Source organism: Galleria mellonella, unplaced genomic scaffold (assembly GCF_026898425.1).
Source record: "Galleria mellonella isolate WM207_F2 unplaced genomic scaffold, CSIRO_AGI_GalMel_v1 utg788, whole genome shotgun sequence".
Lineage (NCBI taxonomy): Eukaryota > Metazoa > Arthropoda > Insecta > Lepidoptera > Pyralidae > Galleria > Galleria mellonella.
This window is the reverse complement of record NW_026442154.1, coordinates 699,443-715,434: the sequence shown is the minus strand read 5'-3', so window position 1 is coordinate 715,434 and position 15,992 is coordinate 699,443. Positions and strand designations below refer to the sequence as shown.

The 15,992-nt window shown below is 32.2% G+C and overlaps 1 protein-coding gene across 9 annotated transcripts in view; it reads right to left on the bottom strand.

Annotated features, from left to right (window-relative positions):
• LOC113520821 (POU domain, class 6, transcription factor 2) overlaps positions 1 to 15,992 on the bottom strand; it is a 201,973-nt gene that overhangs the window by 57,072 nt on the left and 128,909 nt on the right. For 5 of the 9 annotated variants that reach the window (XM_052901664.1, XM_052901668.1, XM_052901667.1 and 2 more), the window contains 4 exons: positions 6,360 to 6,498; positions 4,745 to 4,933; positions 1,574 to 1,711; positions 904 to 1,390 (listed from right to left, as the gene is read on the bottom strand). In XM_052901664.1, the coding sequence (XP_052757624.1) occupies positions 904 to 1,390; positions 1,574 to 1,711; positions 4,745 to 4,933; positions 6,360 to 6,498 (953 nt within the window). Of the gene's footprint in view, positions 1 to 903; positions 1,391 to 1,573; positions 1,712 to 4,744; positions 4,934 to 6,359; positions 6,502 to 9,291; positions 9,711 to 15,992 lie in introns of those variants that run through there. The other 4 variants (XM_052901665.1, XM_052901671.1, XM_031910181.2 and 1 more) reach the window with 3 other exon arrangements.

Sequence of the window (15,992 nt, the reverse complement as noted above, 5' to 3'; positions counted from 1 at the left end):
AATGTAAATCCTCATAAGTAACAGGGACTGTTGCTATCAACTAGTTATGGTTAATATCTGTATCGCTTCGGTATATATATATATATATATATATATATATACCGAAGCTATATATATATATATATATATATATATATATATATATATATATATATATATATATATATATATATATATATATATATATATTTGAACATTCATCTGAACACTGATGGCGGAACAAAAGTTTATCACTTTTTTCCATATCACCCATACCAGTTGGTTATGTTGGTTGGTTTTTTTATGCAACTTAGAATGGCAAACAAGCCCATGGCCCACCTGATAGAAAGTGGTAACCGTTGCATTGGATAATTGATATCTCATATATCCATTATTGGGTCAATATGTAGATATTGTAACTACTACTATATTGCCATATATTACTTACCTCCAGTATCAATACAGACCTTATTTGACTTTTGATTAATGTAACGATGATGCTGCTTGCTTATTTTTTTAATGAAGTTAGTTCTAATTACCTATAAGTAGTTTTTATCCTGTACTATATAATAACGCTATTAATGATAATATGTATATTATATCATCAGGGATTTCCCAAGAAACGATATTAGGCTCATAAGTATTATTAATTATTACTACGTATTGTATTCTATTAAAATCAAAGTTGCGGACATAATCGTATTAATAATTATTTCTGCATTAATCGCTTATTCCTCAATCGATGTCGATTTTCTATTAGTATTAAACAAGTTAAAATTAATAACAATTAGAATTTATAGTTAATTTTAAAATTTTATGTCAAAACATATTTAATTTATAAAAACTGTTCATCTAGAAGAGCATAATACAGATATCTAAGGATTTAAACAAGACCCCAAAATAAAAAAAATACATGCAACTTACCTATTAATATTATTCATCGCGACTGCACCAGAATTGTCTCGATCGTTCCTTTCTCTCGAACCGCCTGCAAATCTTTCGAAGTTCTCTCTTTCTTTATAATGTCTGTCAGGTCGAGGTGACGATGAGCGTCTACCTTGCATCGACTGAGGCATACTGTTCTGTTGAACTGTTTGCAACAAATTGTGGTTTCCTTGCGGTTGTTGTAATGCTTGAAGCAATTCTTGTGCATTGGCTGCGCCATTCGATAAAAAATTTGGCAAGCCGGGATTCAGTAAGGCATTTGATAGAGTTGGATTTATCATGTTCGGTCGGATGTTCGCCGATTGTTGAGGGTTCGAATTTAATAGTTGGTGGGGCTGAGCCATTGCTTGCAGGTTGGCAAGAGACGTCGAGACCACTTGGCCGTTGTTTAAGGCAAGATTCACCATTTGGTCGTTGGAGTTCACATGGTTTACTGGTATCGTCAAGATGGTCTGTGTTGCAATTCCTGTGTACAAAAATTTTGAACCTTTTGAAAACTGCAAAATAATTAACATATCTTTTTAAGAGATTAAAAAATATTGTTAGGGATAATAATTACAATGATATATCGTATATTTGGAAAAGTTATACAAATTATGGTGAAACATAATTTAAGGTAATCAGAACGTGTGCTTTCAAATAAACTAACCTTGCGAAGTTGGTATAAGTAGCTGAGCGCCCTGTATGCCCTGAACTAGTTGTCCCGAGGCCAGAATAAGTTGAGGCATAGGGGAGGGCATCGCTGGAGGTAGCATGTTGTTGTTTACAGGATTAGGCGATCCCATACCTTTGAGAAACCAGAAGAGCAATGAATGATTAATTTAAGAAAGACTAAGATATTATTAGTGATTACCTACATTACATTACTTATTTTTATTTTATGTACTAATGTATGTTATATAGTATATATACTGTGGGATAGATTTTTTAGACGTCTTTACATGTACATTATCATCATCATCATATCAGCTCTTAACTATCCACTACTAAACATAAGCCTCTCCTTTAGAGGGTTTTGCCAGTAGTTGCCACGCTTGACAGGTGGATTGGCAACCGCAGTTAGGTTTTGGAACTGTTTTAAGAAGCCCGTTGCTGTTCATGCCTCATCCTTCCTTAGCCGCCTCTTACAACACTCTCGGGAAAATAATGGGTGGCCTATTTTATACTAGTTACACATGTAATTTAATGTTATGCGATTCAGAAATATTAATTAATTAATGTGATACGATTAAGTAATGTTAATTAATTAATGCTTAAGGCACTTCTATAGATATACCAGCATTGCATGATAATTTTGTTGAAGTTAAAATTTAATGGTGACCATAGTGTATTTATATGTACATATATTGTACCATATAATCACAATTAAATGACGGCTGATTTCGCAAATTCTTTACAGTCACTATAATTTGTCAAATTAGCACTTTATTATACGACATTGTGCAATCACAGTAACATCTCACATATATCACGACTCTTTAATAGTGACTAATAAATATCAAAGCGTCATTCACACATACAATAAACATCAGTTGCCAGATAAAATATTTGCTCAGCTGCGCTTAAAACAAAAGGTTGCGTCGACTCATCAGTCATGGTATTAGTTAACGAATTGACGAAACAATAGTGCAACAACGCTCACGAACAACTTTCTACTTAGGTTATTAAACAATAAAATTATATTGTAAATACAAAAGAGCGGCACATCTACACATTACATTCGGACATAATAAAACATAGATAGGAAATTACAACCAAATCCATCGGCAACCGACCAAGACTAATTCACCGCGAACAAAACGGCCCAAACCAAAATCTAAAATATTATCAGTATGCCTCAAAAGTCAGTTAAATTCGGCATTAACATAACGTATTCATTTAAACCATGACATTTCACATTTTGTAATAAATGCTCTTTCCTACGGCGCATCAATTAAGAGCCGAAAAAAATGGATAATTAGCTCTATTAAGACAATAAAACTCTTAATGATACCGCAACAGTCGTAATATCCGTGCGTTCGTGAAAAAATATGTAATTATACTCATTATTTAAATAGGTTTTTTCGTCCATTACGGCATAGCTTTAATGGGCGGGCGAGTGAAGCCGCTATCTTGAATTCATTAAATCGATTGGTTTCGGTAATCACCTAATTACGGATCACGTGATTTCCAAGTTAAGAGTTTTAATGCGCGAACCGTGTCTTTCTGATTATCTCAATCTGTCTAATTCTGTTTAATTAGCGCTCTACCCCCTGGACAAAGAGTTACCGCTCGTACCTAATACGGTTTTGCTTAAATATTATCAGTGCCGTTCTAAAATGCAAATGCAATTTATAAATAATACCTTTATTAGAATATTTCCTGTCACTCATAGTTTTAATAGATGGAATTAGTATGGCTAAAACGATTTTCCTGTCGACAGACTTTAATATTTAAGCTTGTGCATTTTTTGTTTTTAAATTTGTAAGTTAGAAAATGCAACTAAATTGGTACATTGAAAATGCTCAGCGAATTGTTAGTTGAACTTTTGTTTGCACGAGTACAGGGTGTGTCCCATTAACATTCTATTTCTGTCTGATTGGATAGAATTGTTATAGATACAGAGTTCAAAGTTCTTTTTTTTTTAATCTACTTTATTATTAATGTTTTTTCAACTAACAAACGAACTTTAAATTGTAAGCTTTTTTTTATAGTGACTACAGAATATTATTCCGTCAGATGGTCTGCTTTAGTAGTCTTGAGCTATTTTTATTTACATATTTTAGAGTTAATATAAAAACAATATAAAAACTAATTAAGTTATATCTTAATAAGCTTATTTGAATCCGAAGTGGGTGGTATTGGATTGATTAGTTCATAATAGTATTAAAAATAATTTAAAATATTGTACCCTAAAGAAACTATATCGGAATAAAACGGTACAAAAACATTATGCGACCTACGTTGGAATAAACTCTTTTGATTATAAAACACAATCATTAATATTATTATGTTTATTTATTGAATTACATAGATTTGATATATATGGACATAAAATAAGACTTAAAATCTACGTGGTATAAATATCAAGAATAAGTAATTAAAAAATTAAAAAATTATTTAAAGATGAGAAATTTCTTTGAGATCAAGAAAATAATTTCAATCATTTCTTCGATCATTAATATTTGTGCGATATTGGCTAATAGATCCTTCAATATATCCACCTAAATATAAATTCCAAATCTATATAACTAATCTCTTATTTGTAGTTGATTGCCAAGTATAAAAAAATACAAAGGCAATAACTAATTACTCGTGTTATGACTCTGAACTTAGGAACAAATAAAGGTATTATAATTTACTTAAATTATATTAATAAAATTTTGATCTAGATAGCATAAAATTCGTGTGTCAATTTAGAGTTACAGCCATCTTAAGCGACTTCAAAAATGAGGTTCTCAATTAGATTGTATTTTTTTTCTATTTTTTTTTTTTCACTTTCCAAAAAGTGAGCCGTTAGTTTGTTTGCCATTCTAAGTTGCATAAAATATATTTTTTAGATACTATTATATTCACGGATTCACGGTAGATGCCTTAAGACTACCCCAGTCTTAAGGCATCTAAGACTACTTTCACAAAGTTTGATCCACTGAAAATTCTAGAATTGATTATATCAGCAAACACAGTACAGTAATTTGTTAATGAATAATCTGGTTTAGGGGCACAACAATTTTTTGCAAAATTTTTATTTTCTATTTACTTTTAGTAGTTGTTTCTAAACTTAATTTTCTTTTTAATTTTTTTTTATTCAAACAAAACATTATTAAGTTAATTAACGTACCTGGTGCACTAACGCTCAAATTTAAGGGAGAGTTGATAACTGGATTCGAAGACATAGACGTCAGGCCCTGCAAATTGGCAGCCAACTGGGACATTTGTTGCGACATCTGTTGCTGCAACTGCTGCGACATCGGTGGCATGTTCTGTTGCATGTTTGCAAGATTTTGCAAGTTTTGGAACATTGACGCCACTGGGGACAAAAAATAATCTTGATTTAATATAGCTTCATTTTAAATTCTTTAAGGGCTAAGTAAAGACAACTGAGTAATTCTATCTTTGCAAATATATTTCTTGATTCATCGTCATTATTATCATTATATCAGCCATTAACTGTCCACTACTGATTGTAGGTCTCCCCATAAAAGGGGTTTTGCCAATAGTTGCCACGTTTAGCTGATGGGTTAGCAAACAGAGTTAGGCTTTGTGTTGTTTTAAGACTGTTGCCCATCCCTCGATCATAAAGGCCCCCGTGTTGCTGTCCCTAAAACAGCGTTCCTCTTAAAACATCACTAAAGTTTAACTGCGGTTGCCAATCCGCCTATTAAGCGTGGTAACCTTTGGCAAAATCTCTCTTCACGAGGGAGGCCTATCTTAGCAGTGGACAGTTAATAGCTGATGCATACATAAATTACACGACTGCCCAAAAAAGGAGTATAATGTTTTTTTGGGTTCATGTATATACGAGTTTCTTTATTTCACCGTAACTTTTAAATGCTTCAACAGATTTGGATGTTTGGGATATCGTTAGAATTCTTGTATCATTCCGAGGGACACTGGTTATAATTATTTTCAAAACAGTTCGCTTTTCGGTATGATAGTCATTGTTTCAAATTTGTGGAGCAAAATGCACCTGTTTATACATACATTATAAACTATGTGAATTTATCTGTAATAATCTATGCAAAATTAATAGACGAGCTATTATTTCGGGCGTCAAGTATCATAGATCGCTTCTATGCTGTGTTTTGAAAGGTGAAACACGAGTGTGATTACGTTAGTGAATATTGTAACAATGTAACAATAATTACATTACAACAGATCAATAATAACAAAGCCCAAAGAATCATATATTTATATTTTCTTAAAGAAATATAATATATGACTATATTACTGATATTCTATACTAGCTTTTACTCACGACCTTATCCGCGTGACGGCGATATATTCATTAATTGGGAGAAAAAGTAGCCTATCAACTATTTTCAGGATTTCATCTATATACTAAAATTCGCAATTATAATATTAGTTAAGAACGTGATTTTTTGACATTTGAAATTTAGATATTAAACCACGTAAGGAAATGAATAGATTTGATAATTTTTTACTCGTATATGGATTGAATATACAGCATAGTTACTTATTACGAATTAGATTTCATGCACATAATGTCATAGGTAATAAACAGATAGTGATTAATATCAATTATAAATACTATTAAATAATTTACATGTACATTTTATAAAAAAAATGTTTGGGTAATTGTTACTCGATCACCCTTAATCTTATATCAATGAAGATTGGCTCAGAGATGATGATGATTAGGTAATTAAGCTTTTTTCTCTTCACATGCGGATGGCTTAGACTAAAATATAAAGAAACGTTCAGTACGAACTCACTGGAGCCATTCAGGTGCGGTTGATGTTGATGCTGATGCTGTGGTGAGCGCGCGTGCGGCGACGGCGTCCGCGGCTCGGCTATCTGCGCACGCGCACCGCCTTCCGGCGAGCTCGCGCCGCTCTCACGGTCCGACTCCGCCTGCTGGCAACACATACAATTGATTAAATATCTGTACACTGGTAAATAAGTTCCTTTTTATATTAATAGTTTTTTTTTTTTTTATTTTAATCACAATTTAGATTGTGTTCCAAAAAAAAAAAAACAGACTATAATTGTGGCAATACCAGTTATTTTATTTTAAAAACTAAACTACTGAATCGATTTTTATAAAAAATAAAAAAATGCTTTTTCCAAATCAGTTTGTTACTGACGGAGTTATGAGGTAACAAACATAAAAAAATCTAACAGAATTGAGAACCTCTTCTTTTTAAAATAAATATCGGTCGGTTGAAAATAAATAAATTCTTATGATTGTAATTTCTTCAGGCATTTGTCTATTGTTTTTTATGGAATGAAAATAGAATGGTACGCCTTACTATCGCTAATCGAAATGGGGTTAGCGATGATAAGTAAAGGTAAAGACAGGTTAGTTGTCGTGACGTAATTCACTACCATTAACTACGATTGTTTCTAAGGGTGATCGCGGGGAGGTCGAACGGACTGTAGTCGATTATTATCGTTTTAGCGAACGCAACACTTGGCATATCCTTATTTCGCATTCATATTTGACTAAACTAAACTATACATAAATACGTTTTCGATACTTTTTTCCCGCGTGTGTCGTAATCAAAACGCATACCATAGTAGTCATTAATTGACCACTGCTGAACATAGGCCTCTTCTTAAATATTTTGCTTTCTTACGATAATAATAATGCCATAATTAGATAGAATGCATCATTTCGTAATAATTATTACCATTGGAAATGGTAAATAACTTGATAGTTCGACTCTGGAATGCGCTACCCATGGACATTAGACAATTGTCTAACAAATTTATTTTTAAGAGAAAAGTCTACGAATATCTTTTGAAAAAAACTGTGAAAGCAGTTCATCATCTTCATCATCATCACTTTTGATCTCTATCGTTGTTTATTTGTGTTATCGTATATAATCTATAAGTATGTAGGTATATTTATATATGTATATTTATATTTGTATGTATGAATTTTTATTACATATTTGTATATTTACGTAATATTTGTTTAATGTATTCATGTATGTATATTTATATAATCATAATGTGCAGTAGTTCTCTATTGTATGTGTTGTAATTTTTTTCACCGCATAATAAAATTTCTGTTTAGCCAAAGGTTGACTGGGAGAGAATGCTATATAGTATCAAGTCCGCCTTTTGTATCAGACATTTTTTTTGTAATGTGGTCAATAAAGAATAAATAAATAATCTTGCTTTAACATGAATGAACTTAGTAGATGCACAGATAACCATAAGCAGAGAGACATGCAGTCATTATAGCCACTTATGTTTCTCGGTGGTTACGAAGAGATGTCGCTAGTGAGGCAATGTGAGATTTAATTTAAATATTATATTAGCTTTAATAGCCAAATTTTTCATACTTTGTATTACATTATTTTAATTTCATAGGGATCTCTATTTATAGCCCATGTTACTCGCCAATAATGTAGCTAAATACAGGTGAAAGAATTTTTAAAACCGGTTGAGTAGGTTCCTTCATTCATTACAAACAGACATACAAAAAAACTAACCTTTCGTCTTTACAATATTAGAATAGACAATGCACTTCTACTATAAAAAAATGTAATATTCCCATAGGAAAACATACAAAATTCGCCAAAGTCGACAAGGGAGCACAAATAATATATAATTTTTTTTTTTTTTATTAATATTCTATAAAATAAAATGGAAATAATTTTGAATATGAAAAATTTAAGGGTGTCTGTTTAAGATGTAGTGTTAATTTTAACATAATAAATCATGATCGAATCATTAAAATCACATATATGCAGATCGATTTATTGGGGCTTAATTAATTCCTTATTAATATTAGTGTTTCATTGGAAATAAAACAATTATATTGGTTAATCAAGAAGGTCAAACTACCTGTTTTAAATTAACCTTATTATAACTTATTTTACTAAGAGGAAATAATTTGTGCGCGGTTAATTTCATACACATAAATAATTATGTTTCATTATTTGTAGTAAATAATTTGCTGTATGTAAATTACATTATCAAGTATTATAACATATGCTTTCCGAGTTTTCCTGTTTATAAATTTCAGAGTTTAGTTTTTTTTTTGTTTTTATTTATATGTTAATTAAATTTATTTTATTGCACTCAAGATATTATTATTTTAGTATTTTCCCACTCGTAAAAAAGACAAGTAAACATACTTATTATTTTTATTATTATTAATCAATTTTAAATGTAGGATGAAATTGTTATTTCGATTGCAACAAATATTGTAATAATTGTTTGTTTAATTATAGGAATTTATGTTCGAGATGGTCAAATACTAGTGTTTTTCTTTTAACATTTTGCATTATTATTTTTATTTTTTTAAGGAAGTTAATACAAAAAATTCTATTATTTTTTAAAATTTAACTGTTAACATGTTACATCGTTTTCTTAAAAGAGGTGTTACAACTCTAAATTCATCAGTTGAAAAATAAAAGAAATTAAATAGATACTAACGTATTATATATTTTTATCACTTTCATTTTAAATGGTTTATTATAAATTCTATATTAATTTGAATAATAAACACAATTAAAGGCAGATATTTTCTTAGAAATTAGGCTCTAATTATATTCGCAGTGATTATAAATTATACAATAAACCTTTTTATAAACAATTGTGATTCATAAATACTTGTATATTATGATTACGACCATTTATTTATAGAGTTCCTAAAAATAATTTGATAATTCATTTAAAATTATTACTTACGAAAGATAATGTCATTCTCTCCACTTCTATGAGAATATTCACTTTGTTCCAATGTCAACACTTTCTACTATGTTTCCGACACATCGGAAAATTCAATTGTTTCCACGACGGCGATACCGCGAAAACTTTGCAAAACTTTTTAAAAGTTACCAAGAGAGAGGAAAAAAGCCCATTACATTACGGAACACTTATTCTGACACGGTCTTAACATGCGTAGATACAACTTGTTTATTGTTCGTCAAAGTTCTTTTGTCAAGTGCAAAAACGAGAACGGAATAGATAGCGGCTCGAAACGGAACACAGCGCACTATGGCATAGAGCTTTCACATATATTTTTTTAATTTTTTTTTTTATTTATCGCGAGCGTCACACACACAGCCGCGCGACGAAGTTGCACAGGGCGAATGAAAGCGCGTCATCAGTTTAAAAAATCAACCCCTTCTGTGGTGGTTGGAAAAAATGCGCCCCCGGCGGGCGGTGGGCGGCCCCTCCGAAATCCTTGCCAAAGTGATCGCCATCGGACCGACTTGTCACTTGTCGAATAAGCATAATTAAAGTTTTCGTTTGTTTTCATTCGCCCTCTTAATTAGTTGTTGATTACAGCCATCGTTTTTGGAATAGGATATTACATCGATATCTTTAGCGATTGTGGACATAAAAAAATAAATAGATCGCAATTAAACAATGCAATTAATTTTAATGATTGTAATTGCTCGTTCGATCAATTGAAAACACAAAAATTCCGAATTGCTACTAAAATGGAACAAAAAAGAAGGAATTCCGTATTAAGCTAATTTATCTTATACAAAAATCAATATTGTCAGTTTGGATTATATAAATCTGGATTATATAGATGGAGCGTTGTCTTAAAAAAACGGTACGATAAATAGTCAGCCAATTATCAGACTGACGTTTTATCATATTGAGTGTTCAAATGTGCAATCTCGTGTCGGGATGCATGAAAATATAATTGAAAATATAATAATATGAGTAATAAATAAATTATTATATTTATTTATGCGGTTTGTATGGTAACTCATCAAATTAATGCAATTGTATTAGCGCGCATTGTAAATAAAAAATGGGCTGTTTTTATCATTGCTTCATCTAAAGGTTTTTGATCTAGATCAGTGTTTTATAACGTGTGGGTCGCGACCCCTTGGAGAGTCACGAAAACTACCTCAGTAAAAAAAAAAAACAAAATTATAAATATAAATACTATAATACTTAATTCTGTATTTATCCGAAACCTAATTATGCAAGTACATAAAAGCGTTGTATGGATTAAAGTATTCAGTCTTTACAGCATCTTTGTAACATTATAAAATACATCAATAAAATGGTCGGAGGTAGTGAAATATTTTTCATATTAGGGAAGTCGTGTCAAGAAAAAGGTTGAAAAACATTGATTTAGATTATTATAGATCTAGGTTATTACCGAGCACCGATATCTACTTTAAGGTTATTACAAAAAAAAATGCACGTAATTAAAAGTATATATAATCACAAATCTCGAAAAGATTCGAAAAGGTCTTACAAGCCGTCATCTCTCCGCTGGAAGTTTTGATTATCAGCCATTTATGAATTTGTGTTCATCAAATTATTTTTATACTTTGAAAGATGCTTAAAATACCGACTGTTAATTTGACATTAATTGAATATCCATAATAGTTTATTCATATCATTTCGTTATTTTTTATATGATACGTAGAATGGCTAATGATCGTCTATAGATATGAACACGAATATTCCAGAATACACTATCACGGTCATGGTCTCCCTCGCGCGTTGCCATTCCCGAGGACTAAGATATTATGGATTTATACTGTAAATTTATAATGTAATTTTATGAAAATACCTATAGATGTTTAGCGTGTGTCTACACGGGTGAGATAGAGGTGCCATGCAGTCGTCTTTTGTACAAATTCTCCCTCCGGTCGTCTGTTATTACAAACTTGCGATAACAGTCATGCGTGTATTTATATATTGTTAAGTTGATTATTTTAATAAAATAATACGTAGATTTGTAAATTTTATAATCTATATATTATTTATTTTTAACTTCAAAAAGAAGGTTCTCGAATCGACTGTATTTTCTCTTTATGTTTGTTACCTCATAACGCTCTCAGTTATAAACCGATTTGGGAAATTATTTTTTTTATATAGGGTGTCCCGTAAGTTTATGGATCAAACGGATTCGGGCAATAGGAGAAAATCACGCCCTATCAAAAAAAAAGAATATACAAAAAATAATTATACCAATAGTTACAAAATAGTAATGATTTTTTATTTTTCTAAAAATATTTCTACTGACATGAAATATTTTATAAATATTTAATAAAATTGTGCATTCCACAGAATTCTTTTTATATAAAGGAAAAAACACTATAATGTGGTTTTCTGGTGATAATGTTTGTTTTAGAATTTTCCTAACGTTATTTTAAAAAAATAACCTTTTTAAAAAAAAAAAAAAACATCAAATCGAATAATTTTTAGTATAAAGTTTGAGTGAAATTTGCTTTAAAAAATGTATTACATAAGTCTGGCAAGTTATTATAAAAAAAAAAATTTTAATTCATGACAATCCAAAAAATTTACAATATAGATATTTAATATAAATTTATTATAAACGTCACTATTAAAATACATTTCTAAAATGAGAGTAAACATGACGGTAAATACAGTTGAACTCGGCCATGTTTTAATAATTAAACACATGTCATTAGTATTAATTTTTTTTTCAATAAACATTGAAAATGTCTTCCACCAACCGCTAATACATAATCGACAACGTCGTATAAACTTTCTACATAAAGAATTTAAAGCCCATTGTATATTTCGAACTCTATCTGCTACAGCATGTAATTTTTGACGATGTTCCAACTCATTTAAATTTTTTTTCGTACACAGCTTTTATAAAATATTCCCAAAGAAAAGAGTCAACGGAAAGATCAAGTAAACGCGGAGGTCTTGCTACTATATCTCTCCTAGCGATCCATCGATCTGGAAACGCTTAATTTAATATGTGTAAGGCTTAAAATTTCATGTCATTTTTCGACTCGAATTTCTTTGGTTTAATTTATTCTGTACAGTTTAAAACATAATTTTTGTATTGTTTAAAATTTTATTAAGGACTGTTATTCATCTGCAACTTCGCCCTTCTGACCGGGATACTTTGAAGATTGGCTATTACAACAAGTAACCTATCTCCTTCTCAATCTCAAATGTCGTATTTAGAGTTGAAAAGGAGATATGTTGGCACCAATCAAATGAACAAACAAACTCACTTTCACATAGTAATGATTGGAAAATGTATTAAACTTGACAGTAACTTAAGTGAACAGCTGTACTAAATCTATTGATTGGTGCACCCAGTGTCCCGGCGCATCGTTTGCGACGTCTCTAATTATCCACTTTACGTGTTTTTATTTTGCCACGTTTCTCACGACTGGAAGTGTGTCAAACATGAGGATAATCTGTTTGTTCGACCACTTCCCTGATGCATTTACGGGTAATTATTGTCGTTTAAACAATTAATATTATAATAAAATTATAATTATATGCCATAGAGTATAAATAAGTGGCAATAGTATTATTATGATGGTCAAACATTTGTGAAACTGAACAAAATTTATCACGCATTATCCTACAAATATAATAAAATTGTAACTGGATTGATGTCTGTACAAGTAAGATATTTAAGAAAAATTTACGTAAGAAATTTTAGTAGGAGCAACAGAAGCTAAAACAATGATTTTTTAGAAATTTTGTCTTTTAGTTTGTTTGTCTACCTGTATGTTTGTTCCGGTATCGTGTAAAAAATACTACACTGAATTGAATACGGTTTTCACTATTGTATTCTTGAAGGTCTAAGTTAAAAACTGGTGTATATTTTATATCGATATGCTATCTATAAGTGGCCCATTTCATTGGTTTTCTTATTTCTTAATACCACGTGTACGAAGTAATGAGCAAAAAGCTGGTTAAAAAGATAAATTTAAGTACTTGATACGAATTTACTATAACTTATAGTAATCGTTGTCATGTTTTTAAATATTTATAATATTATGTTAGATTTTTTTTGTATTTATGTATTACAATAATTTATGATATGAATATTCAAATTAATATGCGTTTTTAAGTATTTTTATAGAGGTTATTGTATAAATACTAGTTGTGTTTATGTCTTTATTCAAGTGAATGGAGTATTATATGTTGACCTTTGTACTAAATACATTTCGTATGTATATTACCAAAAGTGATAATAGTTGAAGAGTTAAGGGTCAAGAAATTACAAACAAACTCCAGGATATTTATACATTAATTGCCACCCAATGATAATTGAAGGGCAATCTATTCAATCACTTTGTTTTTACTTAATAATTAGAGAGGATAAAGAATGTTGTATTTTATATAATAAATATATTGCATCTTCACTATTTATGTAACGTGAAAAAGCAAATAAAGGTCAATTGATGGTCTTCTTTTTGAAATTTCTTAAAAAGAGATTGACTTTATCATTGTTTTTTTTTATGACTGTCTATTGTTTCTAACTCTAGAGACCGACATGTGCACCTGATTTGAATTCTCTTTAGAATATTATATTATATAATGTATAAAAAGTAAAAAACAAAATGGTATATAATAAAAATCCAATCAGTGAAATATCGGTCGCGCGCTTTAACTAATAAACGAAGTCGAAAAAAATTATAATCAACAAGTAACATTCGGAATAATCAGCGGTACACGGAAAAAATCAGTAATTATTCAGATGAAGTTGGACGAACGAAGGGGGTAAGGGGGCAAGGGCCGGCCAAAATAAAAACGGCATTGCGTAGGGGCGACACCCCTCCCCCCCTCGCTCTACAAATGTTATCTAACTGCGTTCGCTTCGCGCCGCAGTACCGTTCCATTCGGAATTAGCGCATCCGAACGAATTTTCAATTTGTGCTCGATTTTTTCCTTGGATAGTTTGGTACTAATGGAAAAGGCGCGCGGTCGCGGCGTCAATGCACGGCGACGTGACGACGTAACCCGTGAGCCGCTCACAGGGAGACGAGGGCCCGGCGCCCGCGAATGTTGTATCACGTCATAATTCGGCGGACGAAGTGTGGTCATTATCGGACGGCACGGCACACACGCGTAGCATTGTCCGCGCGAATGTGTGTGTAGATTTTTACTCATTAATTTTAAAACGCTCCGGATTTTTTTCAGGGCGGGTGCTAGGGGGCCCGAGCGGGGTGCCGTGGGGGTGAAAATTGGCGATGGCCGCCGGGTGGGGTGTCACCGGCGGGGGTTATTAAATAGATTGGTCCGCGGCCGAACGGAGCCGTCGATCTGCACTTGTACTCGCGTCATTAACGGGTTGAGAACCGATTTAAAATCGTGAAATAACAGCCTGTTACAGGAAAAGTTGAGCACGGCTTATCGAGAACTCCGCGCCGTATTCTACAAGCTTAATTGCATTAAATCTGTGCTTTTTACTGCTAACGTTAGAGCGTTGCTCTTTATTTGCGCGGGAGGTTGATTGTCTCTTGCGTGTAGTTGGCGGCGTGCGCTCGGTGATGGTAATGTTATCTCTTACAGCGGATATTTGCCCACATCCGGGGTTTGCCAGTAAGCGTAGTCACAACAATACACAGGAGTGCTCAATACACACACGCACGACGTTTTTTTTCTGCGGCCGTTCGGCAGCAGGGTGGAGGGGGGTGGATGGGGGGAGGAAATGTGAAAAATACTCGAAAAAAGGCGAAATTGTAGCAGATATATAATTAAAGTCCAACGTACAGTAGCAGCGTACAGCGATGTATTATGCAGGCGCGTTTGGTGTCGCGGGCCACTAGATATACGCTGTTTGTGTAATCGTACATATATCATGTATCAAATTGTTTGTGTAAAGTGTCCGTTTGAATGCTGCGTCAGCGGACTAACTTATGAGCCTCCGAACCGAGCGAACCGAGTCGAACTCTTAGTACAATTATTTAACAAGTTATGTCTCGCGGGTTTGCTTTTGGATTAGGATAAGAAGTAAAGTATTCTAAATAAGATTAGTCATAATGGGTAAGAGAAGAGAAAGGAATAACATTCATGATATTGAGTAACCGTCGCCTATGGATATGAGCAGTATTATGGACATAACAGAGTATATTGTTTCGCCCATGATACCCCTATGCGTTGCCATTCCTGAGGACTCAGGTGTTATTCTTTTGTACCCAGTAAATTCATGCCATATCCCACCCTTCAAACCGAAACACAACCATGCAAACACAACTGCTTTACCGTTGAAACACGAATGGGACAGAAGTATCCAAGCAATCGACTTTTGTACAAAGTCTCCCTCTGGTAGATATACGTATGCTATAAAAATAAACTAATTTATTTGAGGATATTTCACAATTGTATTTTAATTTAAAATTTTATTAAACAAAAATATCTGCCAAGCTTCTTCCTAGAAATTGTAGTCTCTAGGAAGTATGTGTGAGGTTCTTCAGAAAGGATGAATACATGAAGGTTTCTTCACGGTTTGCAACGTGTACATGATATCCCAAATGTTGCGGGTGTCCATAGGCTACGGTAACCGTTTACCATTAGCCGGACTGTAGGTTTATTTGCTATCTTCGTGGTATAAAGAAATTAATTGAAAGTGAAGAAAATAATCCTTGCCTACTAATATATAGAGTCAAAACGAAATAAAAAAGAAA